Source organism: Papilio xuthus, unplaced genomic scaffold (genome assembly GCF_000836235.2).
Source record: "Papilio xuthus unplaced genomic scaffold, Pxut_1.1 DF826945.1, whole genome shotgun sequence".
Taxonomy (NCBI): domain Eukaryota; kingdom Metazoa; phylum Arthropoda; class Insecta; order Lepidoptera; family Papilionidae; genus Papilio; species Papilio xuthus.
Genome location: NW_013531704.1, coordinates 2,966,031 through 2,981,689, shown reverse-complemented (window position 1 = coordinate 2,981,689; position 15,659 = coordinate 2,966,031). Strand labels below are relative to the sequence as shown.

General features: G+C 31.9%; 6 protein-coding genes across 6 annotated transcripts; 3 read left to right on the top strand and 3 right to left on the bottom strand.

The window, feature by feature from the left end:
* Positions 1 to 69: 69 nt before the first annotated feature.
* LOC106121246 (pentatricopeptide repeat-containing protein 1, mitochondrial) lies at positions 70 to 2,838 on the top strand. Its single transcript, XM_013316803.1, has 4 exons — positions 70 to 1,861; positions 1,936 to 2,102; positions 2,348 to 2,519; positions 2,604 to 2,838. The coding sequence occupies exons 1-4, from the start codon at positions 350 to 352 to the stop codon at positions 2,823 to 2,825; spliced, it is 2,073 nt and encodes a 690-aa protein (XP_013172257.1). The 5' UTR covers positions 70 to 349; the 3' UTR covers positions 2,826 to 2,838.
* eIF3l (eukaryotic translation initiation factor 3 subunit L) lies at positions 2,810 to 6,321 on the bottom strand. Its single transcript, NM_001311912.1, is given in 10 exon segments — positions 2,810 to 3,016; positions 3,156 to 3,389; positions 3,639 to 3,824; positions 3,914 to 4,201; positions 4,478 to 4,618; positions 4,889 to 5,021; positions 5,195 to 5,418; positions 5,793 to 5,957; positions 6,039 to 6,134; positions 6,233 to 6,321. Coding segments are annotated over 10 exon segments (1,629 nt in total). The 5' UTR covers positions 6,260 to 6,321; the 3' UTR covers positions 2,810 to 2,881.
* Positions 6,322 to 6,709: 388 nt separating this feature from the next.
* Positions 6,710 to 7,499, top strand: LOC106121249 (thioredoxin, mitochondrial). Its single transcript, NM_001311918.1, has 2 exons — positions 6,710 to 6,958; positions 7,170 to 7,499. Exons 1-2 carry the CDS (start codon positions 6,774 to 6,776, stop codon positions 7,432 to 7,434), a joined length of 450 nt encoding a protein of 149 aa, NP_001298847.1. The 5' UTR covers positions 6,710 to 6,773; the 3' UTR covers positions 7,435 to 7,499.
* On the bottom strand, positions 7,490 to 8,320 carry LOC106121248 (uncharacterized protein C7orf50 homolog). The gene has a single exon (XM_013316805.1). The coding sequence runs from the start codon at positions 8,198 to 8,200 to the stop codon at positions 7,505 to 7,507; it is 696 nt and encodes a 231-aa protein (XP_013172259.1). The 5' UTR covers positions 8,201 to 8,320; the 3' UTR covers positions 7,490 to 7,504.
* Positions 8,321 to 8,762: 442 nt separating this feature from the next.
* LOC106121359 (neurofilament heavy polypeptide) lies at positions 8,763 to 13,680 on the top strand. The gene is made up of 5 exons (XM_013316997.1): positions 8,763 to 9,094; positions 9,255 to 9,743; positions 10,116 to 10,256; positions 11,260 to 11,365; positions 11,625 to 13,680. The coding sequence occupies exons 1-5, from the start codon at positions 8,903 to 8,905 to the stop codon at positions 11,681 to 11,683; spliced, it is 987 nt and encodes a 328-aa protein (XP_013172451.1). The 5' UTR covers positions 8,763 to 8,902; the 3' UTR covers positions 11,684 to 13,680.
* A 518-nt stretch (positions 13,681 to 14,198) lies between these two features.
* LOC106121525 (uncharacterized) lies at positions 14,199 to 15,656 on the bottom strand. The gene is made up of 4 exons (XM_013317233.1): positions 15,329 to 15,656; positions 15,004 to 15,254; positions 14,778 to 14,932; positions 14,199 to 14,608 (listed from the first exon to the last, which is right to left on the bottom strand). The coding sequence occupies exons 1-4, from the start codon at positions 15,467 to 15,469 to the stop codon at positions 14,391 to 14,393; spliced, it is 765 nt and encodes a 254-aa protein (XP_013172687.1). The 5' UTR covers positions 15,470 to 15,656; the 3' UTR covers positions 14,199 to 14,390.
* Between the last annotated feature and the right edge of the window lie 3 nt (positions 15,657 to 15,659).

Genomic DNA, 15,659 nt, shown 5'->3' with positions numbered 1-15,659 from the left:
TCCAAATATTTTTTTGCATACACTGTGGTTATTGTTGACATCTCGTGTTATTTTTGTTGAAACAAACAGCTGTCGTATATTATTTAGGTTATTTTGGACATGACTAAAAGAAACAATTAAAAACTGTTTTTCGGTTTGTGAATTTTAAATAAAAGGATTTTTTCACGACAGACTAGGAAATTATTTGTAAAGAAGTGATTTAAATATAGCATCGTCTTTATAATGGTTCACTTGAAGAAGCATTACCATCGGCGTTTTTGAAGTTAAATGAACAAACATATACCAATACACGACGCCTCAACTAACGTATAATTTTAATACAAAACCTTGACGAAATCAGATATTCAATATGGCACTTTTTAAAATATGTGCTCTGAGAAATATTCGAGTAAGTTTAAAACGTTTCGACTTTGCATTTTATACAAATTATGCCTCCGCTCCAAATACATTTTATGATAATAGATTGAAACAGGTGCCTAAAACAGAAGCGAATTTGAAATTTATTGAGGATCCTGACACATTTGGCACGTTGTCAACTAAATTTAAAAGTAATCCTAATGATGTGCTAGAAGATGAAGGAGATATAAAAGAGCAAGAGTTTCTTGAAAAACTTCCTCTACCAAGCCAAAAGTTAACTATAAAACAGTATGCTGATCTTATAAAACAATATATAAAACATAAACGTCTTAAAGAAGCCATAGATGTATTAGAAGTAAGAATGTTAAAACAAGATAGAGTTAAGCCTGAAAATTATATTTACAATATTTTAATAGGAGCCTGCGCTGATGTAGGGTATACCAAAAAGGCATTTAAACTATTTAATGATATGAAAAGAAGAGCTCTTAAACCTACAGGTGATACATACACCTGTTTGTTTGAAGCTTGTATTAATAGTCCCTGGCCTTTGGATGGTTTGAAGAATGCAAAGCACTTAAGAGAATTAATGATAGAAAAAGGTGTGGAACCAAATCTCACAAATTACAATGTAATGATAAAGGCTTTTGGTAGATGTGGTGACCTTCCAATGGCTTTTAAAATTGTAGATGAAATGATTTCAAAAAAAATTAAAATAAGAGTACACACTTTCAATCATCTTCTACATGCTTGTATCAATGATAAAGAGCATGGTTTGAGACATGCTCTTCTTGTATGGAGAAAAATGTTGAGTATGAGAGAAAAACCAAATGTTTACACATTCAATTTAATGTTGAAATGTGTTAAAGATTGCAATTTGGGTTCTAAAGAAGATATTAAAACTTTAATTGAAGCTATTCAAGACCAAGTTATTTTTGACTTGAGCAGAGTAAACAAAATACAGATAGAATCAAATAAAAATGTCAAATATATTGAAAGTCCAAAATTAGAAAAACAAAATATAGGAAAACAGTCAATAGCTCAAACTTGTGATGAATCAATAGATACTAAAGAGATAGATTCAGAAGATGAAAATTTTGTTCCTAGCGGTGGAACAAGTAAAGAAATAACTGTTCAAAATCAAAACTCAATTACTTTACTTCCAAAAGAATATAAAAAAACACAAAACGAAAAAAGGATGGTTCCCAACTTATTATCAAAGTTATTACAATTAAATCAAGTGTTATCACTTCAAGAAGTAGAAACGTTACAAGATAAATTTGCAATCGTTGGTGGACAAGAAGATTTTCTCAAAGAAATGGAGGCACTATCTGTAAAACCTGATATTAAAACATTCACACAAATGTTACCTTTAATAGATGAAAGTAGGGATTGTGAATTAAATATAATTGAGAAAATGAAGTCTTTAAATGTGAAACCAGATATAGATTTTTATAATATGCTTATTAAGAAAAGATGTTTAAGAATGGATTATGATGGTGCATTTGTAAGTATATATAAATGTAAACAGACTTACTGAAGTAATGACAATTTCTAATTCTCTATTTTTACATTTTACAGCTTATTAAAGAATTAATAGAAAATGAAGTTAAAAATTGCAAAAATAGTTATCAACGCAGAAAAGCTATAAAATGTAACATCCTGACATATGGAGTGTTGGCGATGGCTTGTAAAACACAAGAAAATGCTGAAAAATTACTTAATGAAATGAAGGAAAAACAACTGAAGTAAGGTCATGTTTAATACTATTCCAATATCAAACCATCAAAAAATTGAGTAACAACTTGACTCTCTTACTAACGTTATAAATGTGAAAGTTTGGATATTAATAGCTCAACAGAATACTGTTATTTGGTATAAATGTGGTACATAATCTACTAATTAGGGTTTTTTTAATTATGCTCAGTCGCAGTCAAATGCTAGTTAATAATAACATACTCTTGTACTAAATGTAAAATTGTGATTGTTTCAGAATTAATATAGAAATTTTAGGAACATTGCTAAGACATGGTACAGCACAATTAAAATTTCCTTATGTTTTGTACATCATGGATATTCTAAAGGAGGAGAATCTAAGACCAAATGAAGTATTTTTAAAACATTTAGAAGCTTTCCATGACAAATGTGTCAATGTTATACATAAGGTAAAAAACTTTTTCATTATTTTGGGGTCAGATCTATGAATTATCTTTTCTTTGATTAATAATTTTATGAATGTATGTTTTTAGAATGAAACAAGTACAAATAAAAGTTTGTCTTGGGCTTGCAAAAGTTTCCTCAGCAAATATAAGACATGGCTAAAAGATGTGCACATAGAAGAAGAACATCCTTGGAAACAATTTATGGAACCACATTCTGAAACTGTGCAAAGGGATAACATTGAAATAAAAGAACCGAAAAGGTTTTATAAAAGAAATCGACAATTTATTCGTTACGCTCCAAGAGTTTGAAATACAAACTGGTACTAAATATAATGTTTATTTATTTCAATACAAAGTTGAACTTCTTATATTTTAATATGGTGTAATTTTCGGTTTAACTCTTCAAACTTTAGCAGCTTACGGATGAAGAAGTCGCCATAGCGGTGAGCCACCTTGGTGTCGGCAATGTGGATCATGTCATTGTCAATATAGAAATCCAACTGTAACAAAACCATTTGTATCAACTTTTAGTACTTTAAAAATACATTGTTATTAAAAAAGACATACATTCAGAGTGTATGCGCTTGTCAGCAGATAAAATGATATTAATATATTCAAATCTGTATAGTGAATACAAACCTCAGAACCACTCTGGAACTTTCCATCAAGTCCACTAGGTCCCTTGGTCCAGACAACATTCTTCATCTTATGCTTGAAGCAGAGCAGGTGTATAGCGAGGGCGGCGTGCTCGCGGGCCGCGTCACGGTCGCTGCCGCGTGCCGCTGACATGAAGGCCGCCAACTTAGCCAATGGCAAGGTCGTGTACAGCTTTAGGTAAGACCTGATTGTTGGCAGCATCTTTTGTTGACGTACCTGTATACGAAAGAATAAAACTGTTAAGCGCGAAATACATCAATAACAATTTAGTAATGTAACTTTATAGATTTAAACTTGTTTTTTGCTGTTGAATAGTTACAATGAACTGCATCCGCCATTACACTTGAACTTACAAACATTATTATCTCAAATTTTTCAAGAATGTAAGGAATGGCAACATTATTGTAGTACAGATATTTCTATTAAAACTTGTTAATCTATAAAAAAACTATGACGACTGTGTACCTCATCCATAAAGACTTGAGTCTGATGCTTGACGGCGTCGCGACTGTAGTTGGAGCCGGGCTCGATGGGCGGAGGGCACGGCGACAGAAACTTGGGGCAAGCGAACGTGAAGCAACTCTCGAACTCACTCATCTCGCCGTACTGCATCTTGTACATCTTTTCATGGTAATTCTTCTCACGGAGCACCTAATAAGTTATTAACACTTGTAAAACCACCAATTCGAATACACATGGCTCTTCTACTTTTAACTATAGAAAATATATAAAGAAGATACCTGCTGTATGGACTCGTCAACACATTGAGGATGGAGTACCAGGCAAATAGCCAGAAGATGGTACATCTGATCAGTCTGCTTATTGATCTGATCATTCTGGTAGGAGCGAGCAGAAAACAATTGCTTCGTGCGCTGTATGTATAGCAGCGCGGACGACAGTGTGCGGATGGCATCGGAGTACCGACGCATCATCATGTAAGCAAAGCCTACATAATAAGATGTAGATATCTGGCATGCAGGCACATGAGAGTACTGGGACTTCTTGTGTAGCTCTATGTTTTCCAGCACCTGGAATACAGTTAAAATTAAATCTAATCTAGTAAATTTATTAATAACATACAGAATTTTTTTTGGAAGGAACTATTTCTTCAATATATTATATACAATTAATATATACTTGTACAACACCAGTTGATTTAATTAGATTTGTGAGTAATGTATTATTTTGAGCAATGAACTATATTTAACTATTTATATAATCCACATACAATATCAATTAAACTTTCAATTAGTGCATAATGTAACAAAATATTGTGAATAACTTATTATTATTTTAACAATTACCTTAATAGCTTGGTAATAATCACCAAGCAAAGAATGAAGTCGGAGTAGACCCACAAGAGAGAAATATCCCAACATCTTGTACAGGGCATGACGTCCAAATTCCCCGGCCACTGAATCTGGATCACCACCGGATGCGTAAACCTATTTATTTTATTACTTTTAGAATATTTCAACCAATGCAATAAACTGAGTTACATTTCTAATATGTAACAGAATGTTACATCACTTTATCAATAAAGTGATGTAAATTTAAGGGTAAATTTTTTCATAATGAAATAGACAAAGGTAAATGGGTTAAAATTAATAATCTTACTGTAAAATTCACAATAACACAATTGTTTTCTTAAAATCTTACTTGTTACATTTCATATTTTAGTTCCTCCATTTTAAAATAAAAGATGTAAATGTTACCTCAAGTTGTTTCTTGATGTTAGACTTGTCAACAAGAGAGTGTAAAACATTGAGGATGCAAAGAACATTCCACGCCTTGTTCTCAGTATTGAGAGTTTCAATCTCAGCTTGACTTAATTTTGAGGTTCTAGACCTGCAATTGACAAAAGTTTAATGAAGTCACAGTATATAGCTGCCACAACTTTTAAATTCACTATAGTGGTGTACATGAAGTTTAACTGTGTTAGAATGTTGTAGGCTTAGTTTTATCTGTTTTAGTTAAAATTTTACAGCAAATAATATGTGATTTCCAGAAGTATATTTTACCTGTACTGGGCGAAAGATTGAAATTGATAAACAAATTCATCAACAAGCTCCCACAACCACTGATCAGGTAACTCCAGTGGCACAGGAGTCTCTGCAGACAAGATATAGTTGAACAGGTCACAGTAGTTGTAGAATGAATGGAAACGCTGCTCAGGTTTGGGACCTCCTGTCACTCGGGAGTAAATGTCCCTATAGTACAATTCTTTGTACAAGATCATGAATATCTATAAAGAAATAATGTTATTAAAACACCTAAAAACATTTTTAATTACAAATATTAGGTTTTCAGATATCTTAGGGGCATAGTGTAGATGACCTAGAGCCACCATGAAGATTATAAGGGTCTATATATATTAGTCCATGTGATCATAAATAATTTGGTACTTTTACTCTCTAAAATTGTCATTTCTTCAAGATTTGAGATGAAGCTTATGCTTCATCTCAAATCTTAGCTATATAATCTAATTTGGTTACTTATTAGTCATAAAAAACCTAACGTACCTTCAACTGTATTTAAACAAATCAGGTTATTAAAAAATACTGATAACAGTTATCCCATTTTTGATTGATTTGTAAATGTCTGTCAATGTTTACTTACATGATCATTATCCACAACAGGGGCAACTTCACTCTCATCGGGCCATGGTGAGTTTTCAAAGTACTGCTCTGTGAGCTTAGGAAAGGTATTCTCATACAAGTTCAATATTTCAAATGTTACCCCTTCTGTTATCATATTACGAAAGTAAAGAAGAAACTTCTTGACCTGCAAAAATTGTAATTATAGTTTATTATGTTCCAATGTAAGGTCACAAAAACATACGAAATATTTAGAACTAAAGTTTACCATTTCGGGCATTTTGTAATAAGATCGATCGTACTCCAAATCATATTGAGGGTCTCCAGTATGAGGTTCATAGTCACCGTAGGATTCGTAACCTCCCTGAAAGGGAATGAATAGGTAAAGGTTAACGCCACGACAAATTTTGACATGTAACTAACCAATATCTAATATAAGTATTTTAAATGCACGTCACTTACCTCGTTATAATCGTCACTCGAATACATTGTAATGTCTCTTTTTGACTTAACTGTACATTTGAAAATAACTCGTAATACAAATTAACTTCGCCGACTTCGATATTTAGCCAGCAAAGCGCTTTGAAAAGACAGCAAGAAAGAATAGAGTATAGAGTTACATGCTATTTGGAAATAGAGTTTTATAGAGCGTGGTTAGATTAAAAATTATAGATTTTGATTATAAAAGAAACTAAGACCTCTAAACACTAAATTTAATAATGTCTTCGGTTATAAAATGTGATGATTAAACCTTATGCGGAAAATTCATGAAACTGTTTTTTATGATAACGGGTAAAGGCAATTCGCGAGGAAAGGAAGTTAAAGTAAGAAACTGGAAGAAAAAGAAAAGAAATAAAAACGCTGCTGTCAGCTGTAGCCTGTAGCTGTCACCTGTCAGGCTGTCACCAAATCTATATCTGAAGACGGTGTCGAATAATATTAGTATAAAGCAAAAGGCCAAAATAGGTGTTAAATTTTGTATCACTAATATACCGTACCGAAAATGTTTGCCAGAAATATAACTAACGTTTTCGTCCGTAATTCATTTTTGGGCCAATCATCAAAACTTTACCGTAATATTTCAATTACGACTGTAAATCATGACATCGTTAAAATACAAAGCACAGATGATTTTAAGGAAAAAGTAATAAACAGCAAGGTCCCAGTTGTTGTGGATTTCTTTGCTACGTAAGTTGGCGTTAAAGTACATCAATTTGATAAAATTCGCAATTATCTTTTTATATAAATCGTTAAAATATTACGCAATTATAAGCTTATTGTGTTGTTGGTTATGACTATTGAACAAAATCTAATAAGAATCACTTGTCTATGAATATAAATGTATCCCAAAACAAATTATCTACAAGAGTGTGAATTTTTTTTATTTTTGTAATTCTAGGTGGTGCAACCCTTGTAGGCTGTTAACGCCACGTCTAGAATCTATTATCTCAGAAAACAAGGGTAAAGTAATTTTGGCTAAGGTGGACATTGACGAACAAACTGATTTGGCTCTAGACTATGAAGTAAGCTCTGTACCTGTCCTTATTGCTATGAAGGATGGTAAAGTGCAGCATCGTCTAGTTGGGTTACAGGACACCGACAAATTAAGGAAGTGGATTGAACAATTTACAAATGAAGAATCTAAAGCCAAAGTTAAGGCATAAATTAGTTGTTGTACTTATTGTTGAAATATCTATGTAGTTGATGGAATAAATTAAAATAAAACAAAGTTGACTATTCTTCTAGGCATTGTATTAAACTCCTAGCTCTTTTATAAACAATATCATCAGGCTTCTTTATGGAAGCATTCTCTGAGTCTTCAGTTTCGGTATTGTTCTCTTCATTATTTTGTGATTCAGTCCAATCATCCATTTGTTCAATGACTTTATTGGCATCAGCCAACAGCATATTTCTTATGTTACCTTTTGCAGATTCAAAATACTCGAGCAGTATTGGCCATGAAGCGTCTGGTACTAAGTTTGGAAAAAACTTATTCTTAAAAAGCCAAACTTGTTTTGCTTTCATAAATTTCCAGTTTGATTTATCATGTTTCCACTGTGATAAATAATTAAGGCATTGTGATTTAAGTTGATCTTTAGCTTGTGCCTCAGCTGCAGCTTGCCTTTCTGCATGCTTTTCTTTTTTCATTTGGCGTATAGACTTTTTATTTTTCTTATCTGAAGATTCTGTAGATTCTTGCATTTTCTTTTTTTTCGATCTTTTTTGTTTTGGGTCTGTATCTAAGTTGTCATCATTGGTATCGCTGTTAACATGTTTTCTTTTTTGTGATTGCTTTTCTACGTCTCTGTTGTCTTCAAAATCATCAACTCCAACTTCGTTTTTTTCTGTGTTTACGTCTTCGCTGTCAATAGCTTTTTCATCAATATCTTGACCTTTGTTTTTGCTCTTGTTTTTCTTCTTACCACCCATTTTATGTATATTAATTTAATATGTTTTTAGTTAACCTTACCTTAGAGTGTGACTGTTGTCATGTGCTAACATATTGTTTATTTGAGATTTGAGGTTATTTAAATGTCAATGTCAAGATTAAAATTCTGAAAATACGCTAATTTTTACGCATTTTAATGAACCTGCAACAAGAGCATTTCTTCACAAATCTTAAATTGGGTAGAAGTATCGATTTGATATTCGGTAAAATCGAATAGAATAGTAGACATAACTTGGACATAACGGAAGTAACTTTACTAACGTTGATATGATATAATTAATTGCATTATAACAGAAAAAGACACTACGGTTTTCCTAAATATATCTGTAGGCGTCGTTCCTTACGGACGAAAATCTGATCCAATCCTAATTCAATTAGAACTCAGACTTTTAAAAAATACCATTGGCGGGATAAAAAAAAATGGATTATGAATTTACATATACAATATTAAATCTCTAATAATTTTGTTTATTTAAATTCATAAAAGTGTGTTTTATTTTGTACTACATTTTGTAAACTTTCACCGCATGGTCACCCAGCTGTCGCAATTTTTGGCACGTCACAGCCGCGTCATCATGTCTCCGTGTCTGCTTTTATCGCTGGGGAATTAAATTATTCGACATTATCACACCTAACTGACATCATTTAATGTGGTCTGCTTTTTAATAAAAATAAATTCAGAGATGGAGCTGCTGAGCCAGGTGTCCAATGTGCAGTTTTTGTACCCTGTCGCAGCTGTTGCCGTTGTTTTAGTATGTGCCGCGTTAGTATTTATTTTCGGTTTTCATTCGGCGGAACAACCACAATTCGATAAGTTGCCTCTTGTTTTGGACGATAGAAAGTCATCTAACAAGAAGAGGAAAATCAAGGAGAAGGTAAGGTATTATAACATATGTCAATGGATCCCGGCCGTGACTGCAATGTGCGCTCATTTTATTTTTAACCTGTTAGCATATGCGCTGGATCTATTTCTTTTATTCTACAAAATTAATTATCTTATGGATCGATGAAGTAAATCATTATATTTTATTTTAGAAGTCTTCACCCAACCGCACAGCCGATGAGGTAAAGACAAAGACAGAGACCGCCAAAAAATCTCCCGCCAAAGAGAAGAAGGAAGAAAAACCTGAAAAACAAAAGGAACCTGAAAAACCCAAACCTAAAGAAAAGGCACCTGAGCCCAAACCAGTAAAGAAAGAAGCTAATGATGTGAAGAAAGGAAAAAAGAAACCATTGGTTGAAGCAGAGAAGCCAGCTGATTTTGATGAAGGTGTCTGGGAAGAGGTGCCAAAAAAGAGTGATAAGAAAAAAGTGAAAGGTCCCGAAGAGAAGGATAAGAAAGACAGTCCAACTAAAAAGAATAAGAAGAAGGCTAAGGACGCTGATGTTGAAGCAGCAAGGCCTGCTGATGAATCCTCTGAGGAGCCTACAAAAGTGATTGTTACTATAGAGACACCTCTTGATGAGGAATCTAGCCGTGCCCTGCAAGCACAAGTTGAAGAGTTCCAGCGTGTGCTTAAGGAGGTAAATACAATTTTTTATTGTTAATTGTTGACCTACTAACTCATAATTTTTTTGGCTCATTTATTATAAGAATATATTGTGTTTTTAATGTTATTGTCTTTAACTGGTTCATATTTATATATTTTACTCAGTGTATTATTTTAAAAGTCTTACAGTCAAAGTAATTTTACTTTAGGCACAATATTGTTATGCATATTTGTAAATAAAAAAAAGAATATTTATGAAGGATAAGAGTATATATGAATTTTATGAAGGTTTTTACATATTTACAAAGTAGAAATACTTTAGTTCAAATAAAGACTTATTTATACAACTAGGATTATGTATCAGAAGCCTTACATTAGTTAGCCATGTCTATGTTTGTATTTACAGGCTGAGCGTCGCGACCAGGCTGCACTTGGTAATTTGGAAGAAGATGATGCAGGGGATGAGGAGCTGCCTGAAGTGAAAGACCTGAGGAGCAACAAGAAGAAAGAAAACAAGGAAAAGCAGATTAAGAAAAAGGCAGTTGAAGTGAGTATTGCCTTAATAAAGAAATAGTATGTTCTTTTATTAAAGCCAGTTAGTACCAGTAAAAAAAAAACCTAATTTTTTAAGTCATAAAAAAATAATTCATTATGATTATTGTTTTAATTTTAAGAACACTATTAATTTTATATAACACCAGCTGTCTACCTCAACTCCATCTGTACGAAGTTAAAGACAAAGTTTATGATAACATCAGACTATGTTTTTCAGACTATATTCTATATTTATGCCAAATTTCTGGAGATACCTTCAAACATCCACAACTAATCATTCGCATTTATAATATTTGTAAGATTTTAGAGAGAATAGACATAATAATAGCCTATAAATATTTGAGTAATACATTTAATATATTTGCGATTGACATTAAAATGTTAAATCAGTTCATTTAGACTATTTTGTAAATTCAAATGTCATGCATTTGCTAAATAGTATTATAATAATAGTCTATTCACATATGGTCCTCTTTATTTTGATATGTTTTAGTGCTTGATAATGCAATTTATCTACACAAATGTAAAAACAAAAGGTTTGATTGTTTAAAAAATTGCAAAACTAGAGAGACATTTTAATATGTGTGCAGTTTGGTTACATTCTATTTCTAAAGAACTAATGACTACTGAACTATGACTAAAGAAAAACCTTTTTAAATGATTAGTAGTTGTCTAAAGATTATATCAATTCTACTCAAGCTCTTATGTGGTACTCAGTTCCTTTTCCAAATTGCAATGGCTTTACTTCTGTGCTATATAGTGTATGTCCATAATTCAAGTTTTGAATTTTAAATAAATCTGTGAATGTGTTATTGCCATCAATTTAAATTCAGTTTATAAGTCATAAGTGTGTATTCATTTATTTATCTTATTCTTAATATATTACATTTCATATATAAAATATATTATATTAAAAATAGAGCACTATCGGCTGTGGAATCCGGTAAGTCATAATGTATGTTATTGTAATCATAAAGATGATTTTTTTATTTCAGTCTGCTGCGGCAAAGAGCACTCCTAAAGGTGATGAGAAGGATGCCTCTGATTCCTCTGAAAAGCAAGATGATAATCAAAATGTGCCTGTTTTTGATGAACTTGGCGGTAAGTTATGTTTTAAAAAATAAATTGAGATTTACCTGAATAAACATGTACGTTAATTTTCGCTAATCCTTGTAGGTTAAAAAATATGTCTAATAATTTTATTTTTATTTTAGCTATCCATTTTATACAGATTCATATCTTACAATTTTTTCAAAATTATATTTGCTATCAAAATTAATACAAGTTAAAATATAAAGAAAATGATGTTTTTATGTTTACTTTGGAAAAGATTATAGATATGATATTGTCATGTTTCCAGATACTTGGACGGACGCCAAGGTGTCTAAGAAGAGCAAGAAGAAAGCCCGCAAGGAGTAGTGAATGTGAGTAGTAGAGGCGCGGTGCTCGCCGCTAGCTCAATGCCACTCACACTGCACATAAAACTACAACTTGCATAACATACTATATTACAAATTATATTCTAAATTTACATGACATTTAAATTTAAAAAAAAAATAATGTGTTTGTTCTCTTTTATCATTATTGACATTTAAATTTTATGATGGTGACATTTTGTAGTTTTAATGTGGTGTGAAATTGTTTACGTTAAGTTATAATTATAAGATTGATAATTGTTTCTTACACATTCAGTTAATTTACGTCCATGTTTTAGTTGCTTATATTTTATGTTATGGATTTGTTTTTTTATTTCATTATAATTTAATATTTGTTTAATGCATAATATGGTTTGTTTTGGTATGTTAAGAGTCATTACATTCTAGAAGGAGCCTTTTGGAATCTGCAATATGTGTTGATGTAAATCCGGCACATGTTATGTATGCTGGAGGTTGACAGGTCATGGCTCTGTGAACTGTTCTAGTGTATTCTGACCTGTATCTATAAGAAATGTTTCCATACAGACATTCATGAATTTCTGGTGCTTGTAGAAGTAAGTGTATTTTCCTCATTTCATTCCAGCTGTGAGCGTAACATAGGCTTGTAGGGGATTTATTTCTTTTTCTTTGTGTTTGTGTTAATAACAATTATAATAAATGTTTACACATTACAAAACGCGTAATAAAAACGTGCAATGCAATTTTTTTTAAGGTTTGTTAATTCATAATTTAGGAATATTGTAATTCACTTTTTGTATATTTGAATTTTATATGTTATCATAGCTTTTCTTATAACGCATCTAACACGAGTAATTTCCGTCCGTACTAATTTATTAATAAGACATTGCTAATTTTTCATAATTTCTTAATAAAATTTTCTTGTTATTTGATTAGATTGACACATATCTTGTACTGGGGTGATATTGTTAAAGTATGAATTTCTGTCGGAGCTGATATGTGAAACATCGATTTTTTATTGCAGATTCCTATTTTGTATATCTAGGTTTAAGTATAAAATACTATACAGAATGCTGGAAATACAGAAATAATAATTAAAAGTTCTTATCGACTCCATATATAAATTCTAATTTATTATGTAATTATTATTTTATAGGATAATGTTGGTAGCAATGTTTACTCGCTGGACAAGTTACTCGAGTGACATAGCTCATAGACTTTTAATACTACGAATTTCTAAACTAAATGGGGTTGTAGGCTGTGCAATAATTTCTTTTTTCTGGGTTATTTCCCAAAACTTATTGCCTGACTCATATTTACATCTGTCTTGAAAAGTTATACTCATTTTGTTGAAAATGTACTATAAATGGAATGGTTACTCTATAGTTGTGACTATTCATTGCTGTTATTTGGGTTACAAGAAACTAGAGACCAACTTGCTTGTACTAAGACATTTTTCTGAGACATCACATTGGGACCTTACAGTTCCTTACGAGAAATGTACATGTGATTCATGGAGTTTTTACTATTACATTATTTGTTATACTTTCCTCATTCTTCACCATTTCTTCAAATAGATGTTAAGCCATGTTATCATATATAATTTACAAAATGGAGATGCACTTTTGTGATATCTTTTTGTGTTGTATGTTGGTAGTGGTAGGGGCTAGTTTACAATGGTCACTTCTATGACATACTTGTCTTATACGCACTCCATCTTCTAGTTGTGTATGTTAGAACAATAAAATATATATTTCATTATTTTATTTGATGTTACTTAAACGTTTGGTACTTAGGGCCTAAGTGTATTTTCTCAATGGAAGTGTAACGTAGTTATCAGATAAATAGAATCCCATATAAAAAGTACATTAGATGTAAACATAATGTCAGCTTCATGTTCATACAAAGTTAGGGCGCGGACACACTGCGCTCGGCTCTCTTGAGAATGTTTCATACATCTCGGGAGTCATGAATGTGTAATATATTTTTCTAAAATCAATAAAGAGTGATATTGATTATGTTCATATTGTTTAATTTTTTATCCCCTAATTTTATTTATTTTTATTTGAAAATATTTTTTTTGGAATATTGACAAGTAGTTTATAGGTTAATTATGTGGAAGCTATTTTATAATTTTTCGATTCTCAAGGAGTGGCAACGAACGACCTTGACGACGGCGATCTCTCGTTTGGTCAGTTTAAAGGTAATAATACGACATTTTGTAATGCAAACATGCAGTTTATTCAAGTATAAAATTAGTAATCCATACAAAACATGAGATTCAAAGTATTAATGTTAATACATTATAGACTAGATATTTTAATTGCAAATTTACAATTATTATTGATAATTCGTAACTTTCAAACAAGGAAAGCTGACAAAAGCGCTGTATAAGTGCCAAGTATTATGTGTAAATACATAATTATTTGCATAAAACCTTTATTCAGTTTTCAAAAAAATGTGCATAAAAGAAATGTATACAATAATAAAATTAGCAATAAATAAATAATATTTACATAAACATTGACTTTGTAGCGTTATCTATCTTAAGTGCTATTTATTACAATTTAATCTTAATATTGGTATAATAATTATCTAGTTTAATAAATCTAACTGGCCAGGTTCATGAGTTAACGATATGTTTAGTTCAGTCTGTATCAACACTTAAAGCATGAGGCTTATTTTTTACTGTTTTTTCTAACTTTATTGAAAATGCGCTTTAACATAGTGATTTAGAGTTCAGAGTCGCTTTTAGCCCCGGATTTCCTCGTAGTTTTGCGCATTACAGGAGGCGCTGCACTTTTGCTGCGTGGTTTCCTGCGTATCTTTCTCCGCATTTTGCGAAGCTTTCCCCCGGCGTGCGCGGGCGCCGCGTGTCGCGTCACTTTTGTCTCTATCTCCAGCTTTAGACGCGCAAACATGTCGTAGTTTGTGATAGCACACATCATACCTATAAGATTAATATAAAATTCTACTTATTTTTCTTTACAGTTAATAAAATATTAATTTTTGGATTTAATATGAAAAAAAAAATTTTTCGAAAACATGAATCAACTACGGACATTTACGTTTTGTTTTGTTAAAAAAAAACATTAAAACCAAAGTGCATTATACTTTACCATTACAATACTCTTCACCGCACTCTGCACAAGACAATATTCTCGTTTCCGTGACGCCTGATCGATTTTTCGTTTTTTTCACCATATTGTTTTTTGCGTACTCCCTCTTGTCTCGAGCCTTGGTTCTTAATTCCGATTTCCGTAATTCGATCAGCCTAAAAACATTTATTATTGATTCTGTTGAATGAATACTAAAGAATTGTGTTTTGTTTACTTTTTACCTTACCTATTAAAGTATTCTTCGTCTAATTTGGATTTTGGACGTATTGATGTGAGCATTCGCCACTCGATCGGTACGGAACACAATTCTTCAAATTTCAATTCCCGCATTTCCACCGGTACTGGGTCCATAAATGTAAAGTGTTTATCTTCGTAACCACGGGTTCCAAGTTTTTCATATGCCCTTATTTCTTTCTTTGGGGTTTTGGTTTTCTGATCTTCCGGTCTGTCTTTTATTTTAATATCTTCTGCTCTCACCTATAAATGCAAATACAGCTTAAGCACGTAAACAGCAGAATACAAAAACACACGAAAAATCTTAGTAGACATACCTTTTCGGGCCTTGTCTTGAACTCCGGGACTTTATCAAGAACAGCTCTGTACTCCTCTGCTGTGTTGATGGTTGTTTTAGATAAATCCAACATGGGCGCTTCATCTTTCTTTTTATCAAACAAATCATCTAATTTCGACATTTTTACTTTGACTTCTCCAAGACAGTCCAACACGAACTGAGTTTATCGATTTAACTTTCTTTGGCCTATTCCTTAGTAACAGTTGGGTCGATATTAAAATTGACGTAGTTAACCTAATTTTAAGTACATATTGCACGACCGGCTACATAAATTTAAGTGCACTTAGTTACTATTATTTATTGTGCTAATT